We start from the raw sequence: 12,469 nt of genomic DNA, 5'->3' as shown, positions 1-12,469 counted from the left end.
AAAAAGTAGCTGTTAAAGTATATTTTGTATATCTGTATGAAAGTAAAAATACAGGCCATTTCATCCTTCATCTACTGATAAATAAATGGAAGGTAAAGCAACTGGGAGTGAAGTAAAAATATTTTACCCAAGATACTCTTCCACAAGATATATTTGTATGTGAAGACAGAATACCACCACTAATCCAACCCAAATACCCACCCAGCTGGTAACATGTGGACCACCCAGGCTAATTTCTTTGATCAAGGACAACATGCTTCTGTCGAGTGTTTTCCTTCTTATTTTTTTTTTTAAAAGGGATATTGATTTTTTTTTTTTTAATTTTTTGGGAAGAAGGTTTTGAGGAGCTGGCCAGCAGCCCAAGAGCTCAGGCCCCAGCAGCTCCAAGTGCACTCAAATGTATTTTGTGTCTTGGCCAGAGCTGGTCTGTACCTTGCTCTAGCACTGTGGGGGAAGGAGAAGAGGGAATGTGTGAGTGGCTGGGAGGTGTGAGCCAGAAAGTGCCTCTTGTTCTGCAAGAGGGAGAGCATTCAGCATCTGCTGGCAAGAGAGGAGACTGTGAGACCGCTGCTGTGGGGAGCCCAAGGAAAATTTCATGTTAAAAATGGAAACAGCCAGCTGTATGCCATCTTTGATTTCCAGTGAGTGCTTATTTCAAACTGCTTGCCACAAAAATGTTGCACAAATCTACTCAGTTTTTAACGCAGCCAGTATAATTTAATCCATAGGCAGCAGTTACAGGAAAGGCACAACAGCAATGAGACATTTTATTGAAGCCTGAGAGTGACTCAGGTATTTCTAGAGAGCTTCATCTTCTTGATCTGATCCTCTGTGTTATATGGAAAAGAATTTCTTACAAGAGATACTGGAATCTTCAAACAGTTACACAAAAAACTCCCCACAAAGTAGATAAAACAGGCAAAGAAAGGAAGTGAAATAGCATCAGAAATTTTAGTTTATTTTATCTGTTACCAGCTTTAACAGTAAAGTCTTTTCCTTTTTAAAAACAAAGATTCCCCAAACCACATTTATTCAGCCTCCTAATAAACACACAGTATTGCTATCTATGTCTACAGTAACTCAATAAAAGAAGGATCTGATGAATCAGGCATATCTAACTGCAGGGCAGACAAGTGTCTTCACTGTTGCTCAACTTTTTTCTTGTAATGAATATTCCTGAAAACAACAGTGGCTTCTGCAAAGGGAAATATTGTGTCATTTGGGGGTGGCAGGGGAAAGCAGCTAGGCAGCAAAGCCCCATCAGTTACAGTGATGAGATTGTCCAATAAAGCAGTTAAAAAACACCACTGACAGTAAATTGCTTGGAGCAAGGTACAAATTGCCAAACAGTGGTTTAGAGGCAAGACAAATCATATCATTGGTAGAGCACAAAACAGGGCTCAGTTCTAACAGCTCCAGGAGCGCTGCACTAAATAGAAGATTTCCCCGGAGCAGGATTTGTTTTGAAGGGCTTTTTAAAGGCTGACAAATCTAACTTTATTATCTCTTTCTTCAACTGAACAAAACGCCTCCTGGAAAAACAGAACATGGCTTTGTGGTTGTATTATGCAGAGCAGAAATTAGTTATTCACTGCAGTTAAGCATAGATTAGAAATCAAACAATTGTTTGATGTGTCCTATCGTTGCCGTCAGCGTCCTGCTGGCAACATGGATTTTTGAATTAATTGTAATCTGGTGGGAGACTCTGGGCTAACTTTTCTGAATGTAAAGGAAATCTGGAGGGTGCTGGGCAGTATCAAAGCTGTTTCTGGAGGCCTGTACTTTCTGGACTCTTGTAGTTTGTCCTGTACCATGTTCTATAAGCTCTCCCCATACTTGGTGTGCTGGCAAGATGCTGGGCTGTGTCAGGAGGAGCCCAGCCAGCAGGTCCAGGGAAGGTGGTATTGCCCATTACATGCCATTCCTGAGAACCTGGAATACTGCATCCAGGGTTGCTCCAGGCTCCAGGCTGAAATAGGGATGATCAGATGAGATAAAAAGAAAAATATGATCAATGGCTGTGCAGGCAGTTAAAGATCTAACAGTGGTCCAGAGGGGCTGTGCAATTTACATACCTGGAATTTTTCAGGACCCAACTGGAAAAAAAGCTTGAGCAACCTGGTCTGCATTGTCTGACCCTGGTTGGAGTAGCAGGTCAGGCTAGATGAATCCCCTTCCAGCCTGTGTGGTTCTGTGATTGAGTTTATAGTAATCCTGAGGAGGTGACATCAGTCATTCCCTAGGCAATTCCAGTGCAATGGGTACAGCTTTTGCCACTGGCTGAGTATCAGCTGATAAAACCCCAGGCCTGTACAACTGTGCAGTGCTGGGCTTGCAAAGACAACAGCCTCTAATCATTGAGCAGAAATGGGCCAGGTTTTCAAACTTGGTTTCTGCTGGGATTTAGGATCTACCAGTTAGGATTGGAAGCTTGATAAATTGTTGCTCTCCTCTTTTGTGGGAGGTACTGAGCTTTGTGGTTTGGTATTGAGTTATGAGTTTTCCAACTTTGATTCTGTGGTTCTGGGGGAATGTGAGTCATAGGCTTAATGCCCTGAGGAGTTCCTATATTCTTATATCAGAAGCTTTTTAGCATGAAATTAGTTATCCATTTTCCAAATTAGGAACCAGGGTAGTTTTGAACAAGCCAAATATCCCCTATCTTTAGGGGATATTTTGCTTGCATAAAGCATCTGATGGGGCACCCTGCAGTATACTGGGGACTTTGTACTGGGTAGCTCAGTAATTTTGGGTAGCCAGTTTGCTGAGCCAACATGATGTCACCTGTCGCTGGGAGCATGACTGTGCCATCTTCCCTTACTAATCAAAGTTTGCCACTGATAGAAAGGTTATTAAATATCTGTTAGGGAAAAGAGAAATATTCTCCAGTTTTTCAGAGACATTCCTGAGTGACAAAGGAAGATACTAACTCCCTAGGAGAGCAGAGGTATGAGTCATGCTTTAGAGAGGAAGCCAGCAGTGCATATCCTCTGAAGAATTCATGCAGCTCTTCCAGGCTGCACAGTCCATCATTATGAACCTGACACACACGTGAAGGAGAACATAGGCAAATATTTTTTGTTTTCACACCCAGGCCATTAACCAGGCTGGAGCTGGACCCTACAGCGAGCTGGTGACCTGCAGAATCCCCGCGTCCGTGCCTGATGCCGTCTCCATCCTGTCCGTGCTGGAGGATGAGCACGTGGGTGCCTGCCAGTCCTCACCCTCTGTGTGTCTTGTACTGAGCTGGGAAGAGCCAAGCAATAATGGGGCTGAGATCACATCCTACAACATCGACCTGGGGGACGTCAGCATTCCCGTGGGGAACGTGACGAGTCACGTCATCGAGGGTTTGCTGCCCGAAACCTCGTACCGGTGAGTGCGGCTTTGGGGACGGGGCAGAGAGCACACAGCTCAGTTGGACTGCAATGAAATGCAAACCAGCAACCCAAACAACCAGCCTAGGGAGCACAGGAATCTGCAGTCATTCCTTGATGGAATGAATTGTGGTAGTTCATGTTCAAATACTGTTTTCTCCCACCTTTTTTCCTCTTTTCTCCTCTCCTTGCGTTATCTCTGACCTTTCCCCCTTTTCTGAGTTGCTCTGCTAAGCTATGGTTACAGTGCTCATAATAAATTTAAAAATAAATAATAAATAAAATTACAGTGTTACATCTCATGTTTTTTCAGCTACTTGGAAGTATTATTCCAAGGGATTAAATTACTAAACTATTGATCCCTGTGTAGGGTTAGCAATTTTCACACAATGAGCTTTTTTTGTGTAGCTACAGCTATTTTTTGTCTCTGATATATGGAGATTAATGAAAAGATGATCTGAATTTTAAACCAATTTATATTGCTTCAGAGTCTAAATTGCTAAGTGGCATTGCCAAAATTTTATTAGTTTAATGTTCAGGCTTATATGCTTTCTCCCTAATTGCTAATTAAGAAAGAAAAATGGTTCCATGCAGGCAGTGAACAGCAATACAACACAATATGTGACAAAAGCAATTCTATTTTAAGTACTGTTCTAATAAAGACTGAAATCTGATCACAGTTTTAAAATTAGATATGGCACAGACTTGCTGTAACATTTTTCTTTTTTTTTACTTTGTATGCAAGGTCACAATCCTACAGGTCTTGTATGTGATAAGTTAAAATTTTATCCTGTACCCAAGAAAAGAGAAGCTGTTGTAGCAAGGACACACATACACTAGAAGTTATTTAAAGTGAGGAGCACACATTGTTTGCTCACAGATCATTCATATAAAGTTGAAGAGTTTGTGTGTGGATTGGTCACCCAGCTGTGGGAATGCATTGTCTTTGGGCAGTCTCGTGTTCCCTGCTTTCTCCTCAAATGTTTGTTCAACCCAGAGCTAAAAAAGCTGAAATGGGAACTTTGAGCAACTCAATCAAGACAGAATGTGCCATTTAAATTCTTCACCAAAGTCTTACTTCTTCAGTCTCCTTTTTATGTGGTTCTTGGTTGTCTACAGCTTCCTTTAGGGAAATGTCATCTTCAAGGCCTAGAAATGGAGATTGGGATGATTTTTTTTTTTGCATTCTTGTTTCATTATTTTGTAAAAAGCACCATATTAAATCACAAAGTTTTAGTCAGGGATTATGCCTGTCTCTGGTCCAAATGAAATAACTAAAGCCACAAGCATTAACTGTGCTAAATTTGTTCCTACCAAAAAAACCCCACTGAAGAACACAGACAAGTGCATGACTGATCAGAAGTAATAATGTAGGAAAGCTCTTTTCTTGCATAAAATGAGAGAAACCCTATATCTTAAATCTCATTCCTGTCAGGGAAGACAGGTGACTGCAGTTGGATTGCAAATGCTCTTCATCAATAGTTTGAAGTATTATTTTGCTAATCAAAAATAGATTTGTCAAAGTGGTTTGATCATTAACTTTTAAATTGATACTTCTTCAGGCATATCTTGACACCTGTCTTTGATCAGGGAGTGTCTGCCCTGATAAATCCTTAAGGCACAGGATTATCAGGCTGTGTGCTAAATGTTTTCTGCCCTCCCTGGCTGAATCAGAAGAATGTTTCAGAACATCACTGATCCTGTTCTCTCCCATTTCTTCACTGATGAGTCTTCTTTTCATGTCCATTTTGTTTAATACAGCCTACTCTTCTCCCTCTCAAGAGTTTATTCCCTGCTGTGTTTAAAAGCAGTGAACATATTTTTCCTAGACTAAACAAGCCAAGTGCTACTGGGTTTGAGGCTCTGAACTCCCTTGCCAAAGTTTCAGCAGAATTTGGAGTAAATCAGCAAAGGATTTATATGTTTCAGTTGAGTTGGAATTCCACTGTCAATGTTTTTGCTTGTGGGAAACCAAAATTGAAAGCAAATCTTGGTTATTATGAATCCAGCAAGTCCAAAATCAGAAATTTAAATTGTTCTGCATAGAGGGTGATTCTGACACCCTCTCCACGTGCGTGCACCCTGTTGGAGCTGTTACCTTGGGTCTGGCATTGCTTTGCTTCCAGCTTCTGTGTGGGAGTGGCCATACAGGAGCAGCCCCAGAACACACAGAGAAACTCCAGGCTCTCTGCATAGATGGGCTCAGAGCTGATGAGTTGGATGCTTTGTGTCTTAGCAGCAAATCCAACCAGCATGCCATGAGGAGGATTAACATCCCAAAATGCATTTAAGGCAGGAGGAACTGGAACATGCCTCTGTCACACTCTGAGTGGCCATCACTGGGCTGAGTCAAGAGGATTCCAGCTCAGACACATCCCAGCTCTGCTCTGCAGAAAGCAGATGCCTCCCCACAGCACTGTGTAAACATCCTGGCTGGTGAGCAGCTGCAGAAATATGTCTGAGTTCTGCAGTCTCTCTGCTTTATTGACACAGCCACGAAGCTCTGGAAACTCAGATTATAGGGTAATATACTTGGCCTGGTTTTCTGTGAACTGATGTAACTAGGAGTGAGTTAATAAATATTCCACAATAAATAAGTATTCAACAGTCACAGAAACACCAATTTTCTATTACACTCTGTTCCCAAGCTTCACTTAACACATTCCATAGATAATTGTGCTCTGCTGTTGAGATACTTCACTGCAAAACAACTTCCAATTTTTAAGAATGCTTCTTCTCCTCTGAAGTTACACAGTGTACAGAAATATATAGTAGCATTACTAAATTTTAATAGAAGCACTTAATTTGGTTTAGGAATAAAAATTCTAAATATTTTGATTTTTTAAACTGTATCAAGTAAAAGATCATCCAAGATGGAGAGAAAAATGCATGTGGATGCTCAAATTAGCAAGGTTTAAGTGGGCTGTAAAACAAAATATGATTTGTAGTGTAAAACTACATCTTCTTCTGTGAGTCATGAGTGGGGATTTGTGGGGCAGTGTGTGATTGGTGTTCATCATGTCCAGGCTGCTGCTGCTGGGGGAGGATGCTGCTTCCCCTCCCCTTTGGAAGTCCTTGGCATTTTAACTCCCACAGGTTTCCACAGGCACGTGTATTGCAACTGGTGGCATTCCTCTTATGGGAACTAGGGAATCAAAGTCTTCTCATGTCAGACTCTAAAATTAATTCAAAAGTTGATTTTTCAGTTTGTTGGAATACTATACAAAGGATTTTGTGACCAATCTGAAAATAGCATCCTGTTTAGTGTGTTTATTTCCCTGGGTCAAGAATCTTATAAGAGAGAATGGTCTGTTAAAGATCATTTCATGGTTTCTAAATTTGACTAGTCTGATTTATGGTTTTTCTTTCTAAATGTTTAAAAGTTGTAGTGGGAAAATGTGAGAATGAATACAAATATTATTGGTCCAGGGTCTGCAGAATTAGGTACCATTCCTAAATACAGTCTTTATATTTTCAAAAAATTTATTGTCAAATTGTGGTTGCCAGATTGTTAAACCATCTTTCTTTCCAAGAGGACGTTTGGGGTATTTTCACTTAGAAACCATTAGTGGGAAAGTTGAAAGGAATTCAGGAAGTGCTTTTACTGCAAGTATTTCTACTTGTCTATACTTTACTTTTACATGAAAATAAAGAGTTGTTTTTTCCCAGTACCAGTTCTGTAAACAGTAGTTGGTCTCCACTTCATTGTGGATGTTCTCTTGCCCACCCTGGCTGTGCTACCCAGCTGGAAAAGCTCAGTGTCACAGGCACAAAAGCACCTGAGCTGGAGCAGAGATGGTGCAGTACAAGGTGCTCTCCCACCACCATCTGCTCCCCCCCTTCTCCACATGGTCCTTTCTCCTTTTCTGTTTCTCTTTTTCCTTCTCCCTTTCCCTTTGGACTTCCCAAGGCCTGATATCCATTGAGCAGACATTACTGGGCTTCAGAAGGAGGTGACACCTGGGTTTGAGTTGCACTGCCATGTGCACAGGAAACACAAAATGAGTTGTTTATGTGTGTCTGATGAAGCTCAGGCCCTGGGAATGACAGTGGCAATTTACAGAGCTTTATGGTGGTGCAATCAACAGAAAAGAGTGGCCACATCAGCCACGTTAGAGTCAAATAAATCAATTCCTGCTTTCCCAGTGTCATAGTTCATTTGTAAAGATGCCTGTCTCTATTTTAAGGCCTAAGAGTTTCCATCAGTCTTACTGTGCTCCAGAGTCAGAAGGGGGGTGTGTGTGCATATTTGTGTGTCAGAATGGGGGGGAGCAAGAACTCTGTGCAGCAGAGGAAAGCAAGAAAAAAATGAGTGAAGAGACACATTTTTACATTGTGCAAATACCTGGAAAAAGCAAGACAAGTAAATGAAGGTGTATGTTCATGCAAATATCTAAAAATCACATCTATCAGCTTCTCCTTAAAAAATTAAAAAATCTGATATTGGAGAGAGATTCATTTCACTCACTGCTTGTTTTCAGGTGTGGTGGCTGCCATTTGGAAACCAGCTAAAGTTACAATGCTTGAGGACAGGAGAGGCTTTGTTGACTCTCTGTAAGAACTGTCCTTGCTTGGCAGAGATACTTATTTTGACTGAAGAACATAAAGTGATGCAAGTTCAAACAAACAGCATATGAAAAATTACTTTGCTTTGAACAGCAAGTTTTCAGCTCTTGTAAAGAGTCTTTACCCATGAGAAAATACAAGGTTGCTGTACACAGGATTTCCAAAGTAAACGGCATCTCTCCAGCTAACTAAACTAGGCTGAACTATCTCAAAAAAAAGCTTAATTAGTTTTCTCCATCCTGTTTTTTCATATTTTGTCATTTATTTAACAAACTTTTGAAACCTTTCAGGCTCATTTGTACCAATGTTTTTATTTACACAGTCCTCAAAACTGTTTGGAAATGCAGATTTCCCATTTTTGTTATGGTGTAGTTGATGTTACCGTAGTCAGAGACTGCTACTCCTCACTCATCTCAGATTCTCAGTGTTCTAATTATTAAACTAAGGTGCAGGCAGGTAAGAGAAAATGAGCAAAGCAGAAGGCAGGAGTCATTTGCTCAAGAAAGAAATAGAATTTGGAAGACTGGCTCAGTCTTAAGAACATTTCCAATTTCTAGCTGCAGTGACCAGGCAGGTGATCTGCTTTACTTCTTGGTGTCCTCAGTGTGATTCAAAAGGCTCGAGGGCTTTTGTGCATCTTGTGAGAGCGACTTGGGTCCAACTTTTATTTGATCTAATAGATAGTTCACTGACAGTTCTGCATTTCTGCAGTTTGTGTCAGAGTGTAGGAGGCTTGAGGATTTAACCTTCTCCATTAGTTCCTCCCAGCAGCGTTTCCTGTGCTTAAATAGTGTACTATGTGAGACACTGAGGTAACACTGCTCTTCAGGGTGTTTGCCAGCAGGGGGATGGGTTTCGTGGCAGTGACACCAGTGCTTTCCCTGAATGATTTCACCTAAAGTAGTCCATGATCCTTGTTAAACAACCACAACACACTTTTGCTTGTTGTTTACTCATGGCACTTCACATTTTCCAGGCTGTGCTTTTCCTGTGCTGGTGTCCCTTGTCCTTGTGGCTGAAGGGGCTGTCACCAGGTCCTGAGGTTGCTTACCCAAACCTTCCCCTCTGCCTTGCTGCATTTCTAACATCTTCACTGCAGCTCTTACAATCTAAGCAGGATGATCCTTGCTGTGTTAACAGAACCTTCCAGTTTGGCACAAAAAGCACTGGGAGCTGGGGTTGGGATGGAGCAGTCGGCCCCAGAAGGCTCTCTTGTCCCTTGAGATGTGTTTATATCAAGAACCTCCTGAAAGCACTTCATTTAACATTTATCTCTTTGCTGTTCATTTTAGGATCAGGATCCAGGCTGTCAATGAAATTGGAGCTGGACCTTTTAGCCACTTTATTAAAGCAAAAACCAGGCCATTACCACCCTTACCTCCACGGCTGGAGTGTGCTGCAGCAGGGCCTCAGAGCCTGAAGCTGAAGTGGGGAGACAGCAGCTCCAAACTTCACTCTACTGATGACATGGTCTATATCTTGCAGATAGAGGACAGAAATAAAAGGTAAGAGAGATTAATCTTCTTGTGCTAATGAAAAAGAATCCTGGTTCATCATAATGCAGTTGGGAATGAAAAAAAAGTGGTGTTTTCCTGATTGCTTTGTGCCTACAAATATGTAAAAAATACTATTTTAGTAGGCATTCTGTGCCTGTAGTCTGAGCAAGTTATGCAGCAAAGCTGTAAATGATACAGAATCATTAAGGTTGGAAAAAACCTCTAAATCATTGAGTCTAGCCATTAACTGAACACTGCCAGCTCTAACAGAAATCAATCCTGTGCCAGTGAAATTTCAGCAAAACCCTTGCCTCTCTGCCAGTAAATTTAATATCGAGTTTCATGGCCACAGTGCTTTACCTTTTGGAAAATATGAAACAAAGATACTGCACCCAGCTTGCTGTGTGTATTAATAAAGCCAAGGGTTACAAATCAGAGGTCTAGGAAAGGCAAAACCTGAGCAGAACAAAGTTTTTTGGGCAACATGGTGGTCATGATTTTATAGCTGTACTGTTCTACAGCATTGGAAAATATGAGCTTGGCATCAGCTTGGTAGCTCCACAATAATTTTGAAATAAGGTGTGCAAGAAAAAAGAAAGTCTGTGTTTAAATTTAACAGTCAGTGCTGAGCAAAAACTATCTTCCCATGTGAACTTTGTGTGGGAAGATTTGCTAGTGTAGCTCCAAAGTTGTGATGAGATATATTCAATTAAAAAAGGGAAGGAAAGAAAGACAATATGCAAGCATTGCCTAACAGTCTGAGCTCTTCAATGAATAAATATCATACATGGCTCATAATTTACTAAGAAAAACCCTCAACTACTTCATTTAGCTAAAGTAAGTGACTTATCGAGTAGATAATCCTTAGAGACCTTCAGCACAGATCATAATTTGATGCAAATTAGCACAATTCCTTTAATTTAAATAGAGCTGTGCTGAGTTTATGCCAGCTGAAGATCTGGCCCAGAAGCTCTAATTTTAAGTAATAAATCCACCATGAATAATGCCTTAATACTTCCCAATATCTCAACTGTACTGATGCAGAGAGGGTACACTCCCTGTATTAATCCTGAGAGGTGTCCAATGAATATAAATACCCATTTGAAAGTCTGACTGGTAAAAACAGTTCCCTCAGAGTGCAGTGATGCTTGGCAGGAGCCCATCACCTGCAGCACCCTGGGATTCAGTCAGCTCTGAAGACACATCCCGCAGGCTGCTTTGCTTTGCTTTCATGTAGCACTGCAGGTCGGATGGTGAAGAACTGTAAATTGTTTTTAACCTGTCTTTATCCTGGAGAAAATAGTAAGTTTCCTCATAAGAATAAAATGTTACCTTGCAGCAGGCAAGGAAAGCTTTTTTCTCCTTTGCTTTGGCACAAAGCTTTAGCATGATCCTTGGCTTTTTCACAAGATTTTCCTACTGCAAATGGTCTTGTATGAGCTTTTAATTAGGAGCAATTTGAACTTGATACTCTGCTGGATCTTCTTAGCTTTGAATTTGGCTTATAGTCCACGTGAAATCCCAGAGATGCAGAGAAACTGCTCTCCTACCTTGTGCTGTCTCCTCCTGCTTGAACTTGCACGAAGTGGCTCCCTTTGGTGGTTGGGTTTGGAGCAGCTAGCTCAGATAGTTCCTGAAACGAGCCAGAGCTGGGGCTGGTGAATCCATCCTGGTGTGGGCACAGCGGAGGGGCGGGATGGGTGCACTGTTGTGTTTGAGAGCAGCTGGAGCTGGCAGGTCCTGGCAATAAGATCTGTTTATTTGTTCCCTGTCTGACGGTCCCTTTTTGCTCTCCATTGTGTGCACTGGTCACAGTGAGATGCACCTGCAAGGTACAGTGCTGTACATCCCAGAGAGCTGTCATCCCTGATGAGCAGGGAAGGACAGCCCACACAGGAGCTGTAGGAGCAGGAGGTGGTTACAGAGGTGGGAGTCCTCTCTGAGATCATTCCCATTAAATAGACCCTGTTGGGACCGAGGGGTTGCTCACCCCTGTGTGTGCTTGTGGAAAATGCTGGAATACAGCTCTTTGAGCATCACTGGCCTCTTCAATTGCACAGGCTAATGGCAGTAAACTGTGTACATCTAAGGGAATAGTGAAATAGAACAGAGTATTTTAGCTGGAAGGAACCTGCAGTCATCCAGTGTGACTGCCTGGCTAGTTCAGAGCTGACCAAGTTAAAGGGTGTTGTTGAGGGCATTGTCCAAATATCTGAATCACTGACAGGCCTGGGGCTGACCACCCCTCTAGGAAGCCTGTCTTTTGTATTGAAATCCCTCAATTCAGTATTACCATTGTCCCTTCTTTGGTTTAAAATAGAAGTTACCTTTAAAATGCTGTTGAAGCATTTTCACAAGCAGAAATACAAAGATGAGCAAGCTCTTTTAAGATAAGGAAATAATCAGTAAGTTCCATCCTGACCCAACAGCTTTAAGTGCTTTTTGGTAAAGACTCAAGCTCTGGTTTTATGTAATGATAGTCAGCCAGTGCTCTCCAGTGTGTCCTGGTCATTAAGGATTGTTTTTAACTTTTCCTTTCTGTAATGAGGTGTAACAGGCCAGTTGTTGGACACTAAATGTTCCATTGATTGCAAGACCTGTGAAGCAAAATACTTGGAAATCTTCTGGCACTGATTAGTGTAAGGGCTTGAAGAGGTGTGCACATCAGAGATGTACCTGTGTTAGCTCCCATTAGCTCTTCAGGGTGTGACATTTTAGGAAGATGAAATTAGCATCACTTGTCCTTTCAATTATGGGGTAGCATTGAGTGGAAATGAAGAAAAATCTGTTTCTGGAAAGCTCAGTACATAGAAATGCTAGTTGAGAGTAAGTGACCTTTATGTAAAGAGGGCTATGAAATTCCTTTTTACTTTAAATAAACTATCAGTTGTGACTTCATTTTCCAATTGTGGTAATGTCAAGAAATTTATGTTTATCAAATTGCACTACTTTCCAGAATACTATGGATTTTTCCTCTCTAGAGCAAATGAACCTAATTAATGGTTTTTATTTTTTTTTCTGTTGTACTGG

General features: G+C 41.3%; 1 protein-coding gene across 1 annotated transcript in view; it reads left to right on the top strand.

Annotated features, from left to right (window-relative positions):
* The window catches only part of FNDC3B (fibronectin type III domain containing 3B), a gene marked incomplete at its 5' end in the record, with an annotated part of 143,564 nt that overhangs the window by 114,929 nt on the left and 16,166 nt on the right, over window positions 1-12,469 (top strand). Inside the window, 2 exons of the mRNA XM_082287954.1 lie at window positions 3,095-3,375; window positions 9,236-9,448. Of these exons, the coding sequence (XP_082144080.1) occupies window positions 3,095-3,375; window positions 9,236-9,448 (494 nt within the window). The remainder of the gene's footprint in view (window positions 1-3,094; window positions 3,376-9,235; window positions 9,449-12,469) is intronic.

This window comes from Coloeus monedula (genome assembly GCF_965178545.1).
Source record: "Coloeus monedula genome assembly, chromosome: 10".
Classification (NCBI taxonomy): Eukaryota; Metazoa; Chordata; class Aves; order Passeriformes; family Corvidae; genus Coloeus; species Coloeus monedula.
This window is presented reverse-complemented; position numbering and strand designations above follow the sequence as displayed.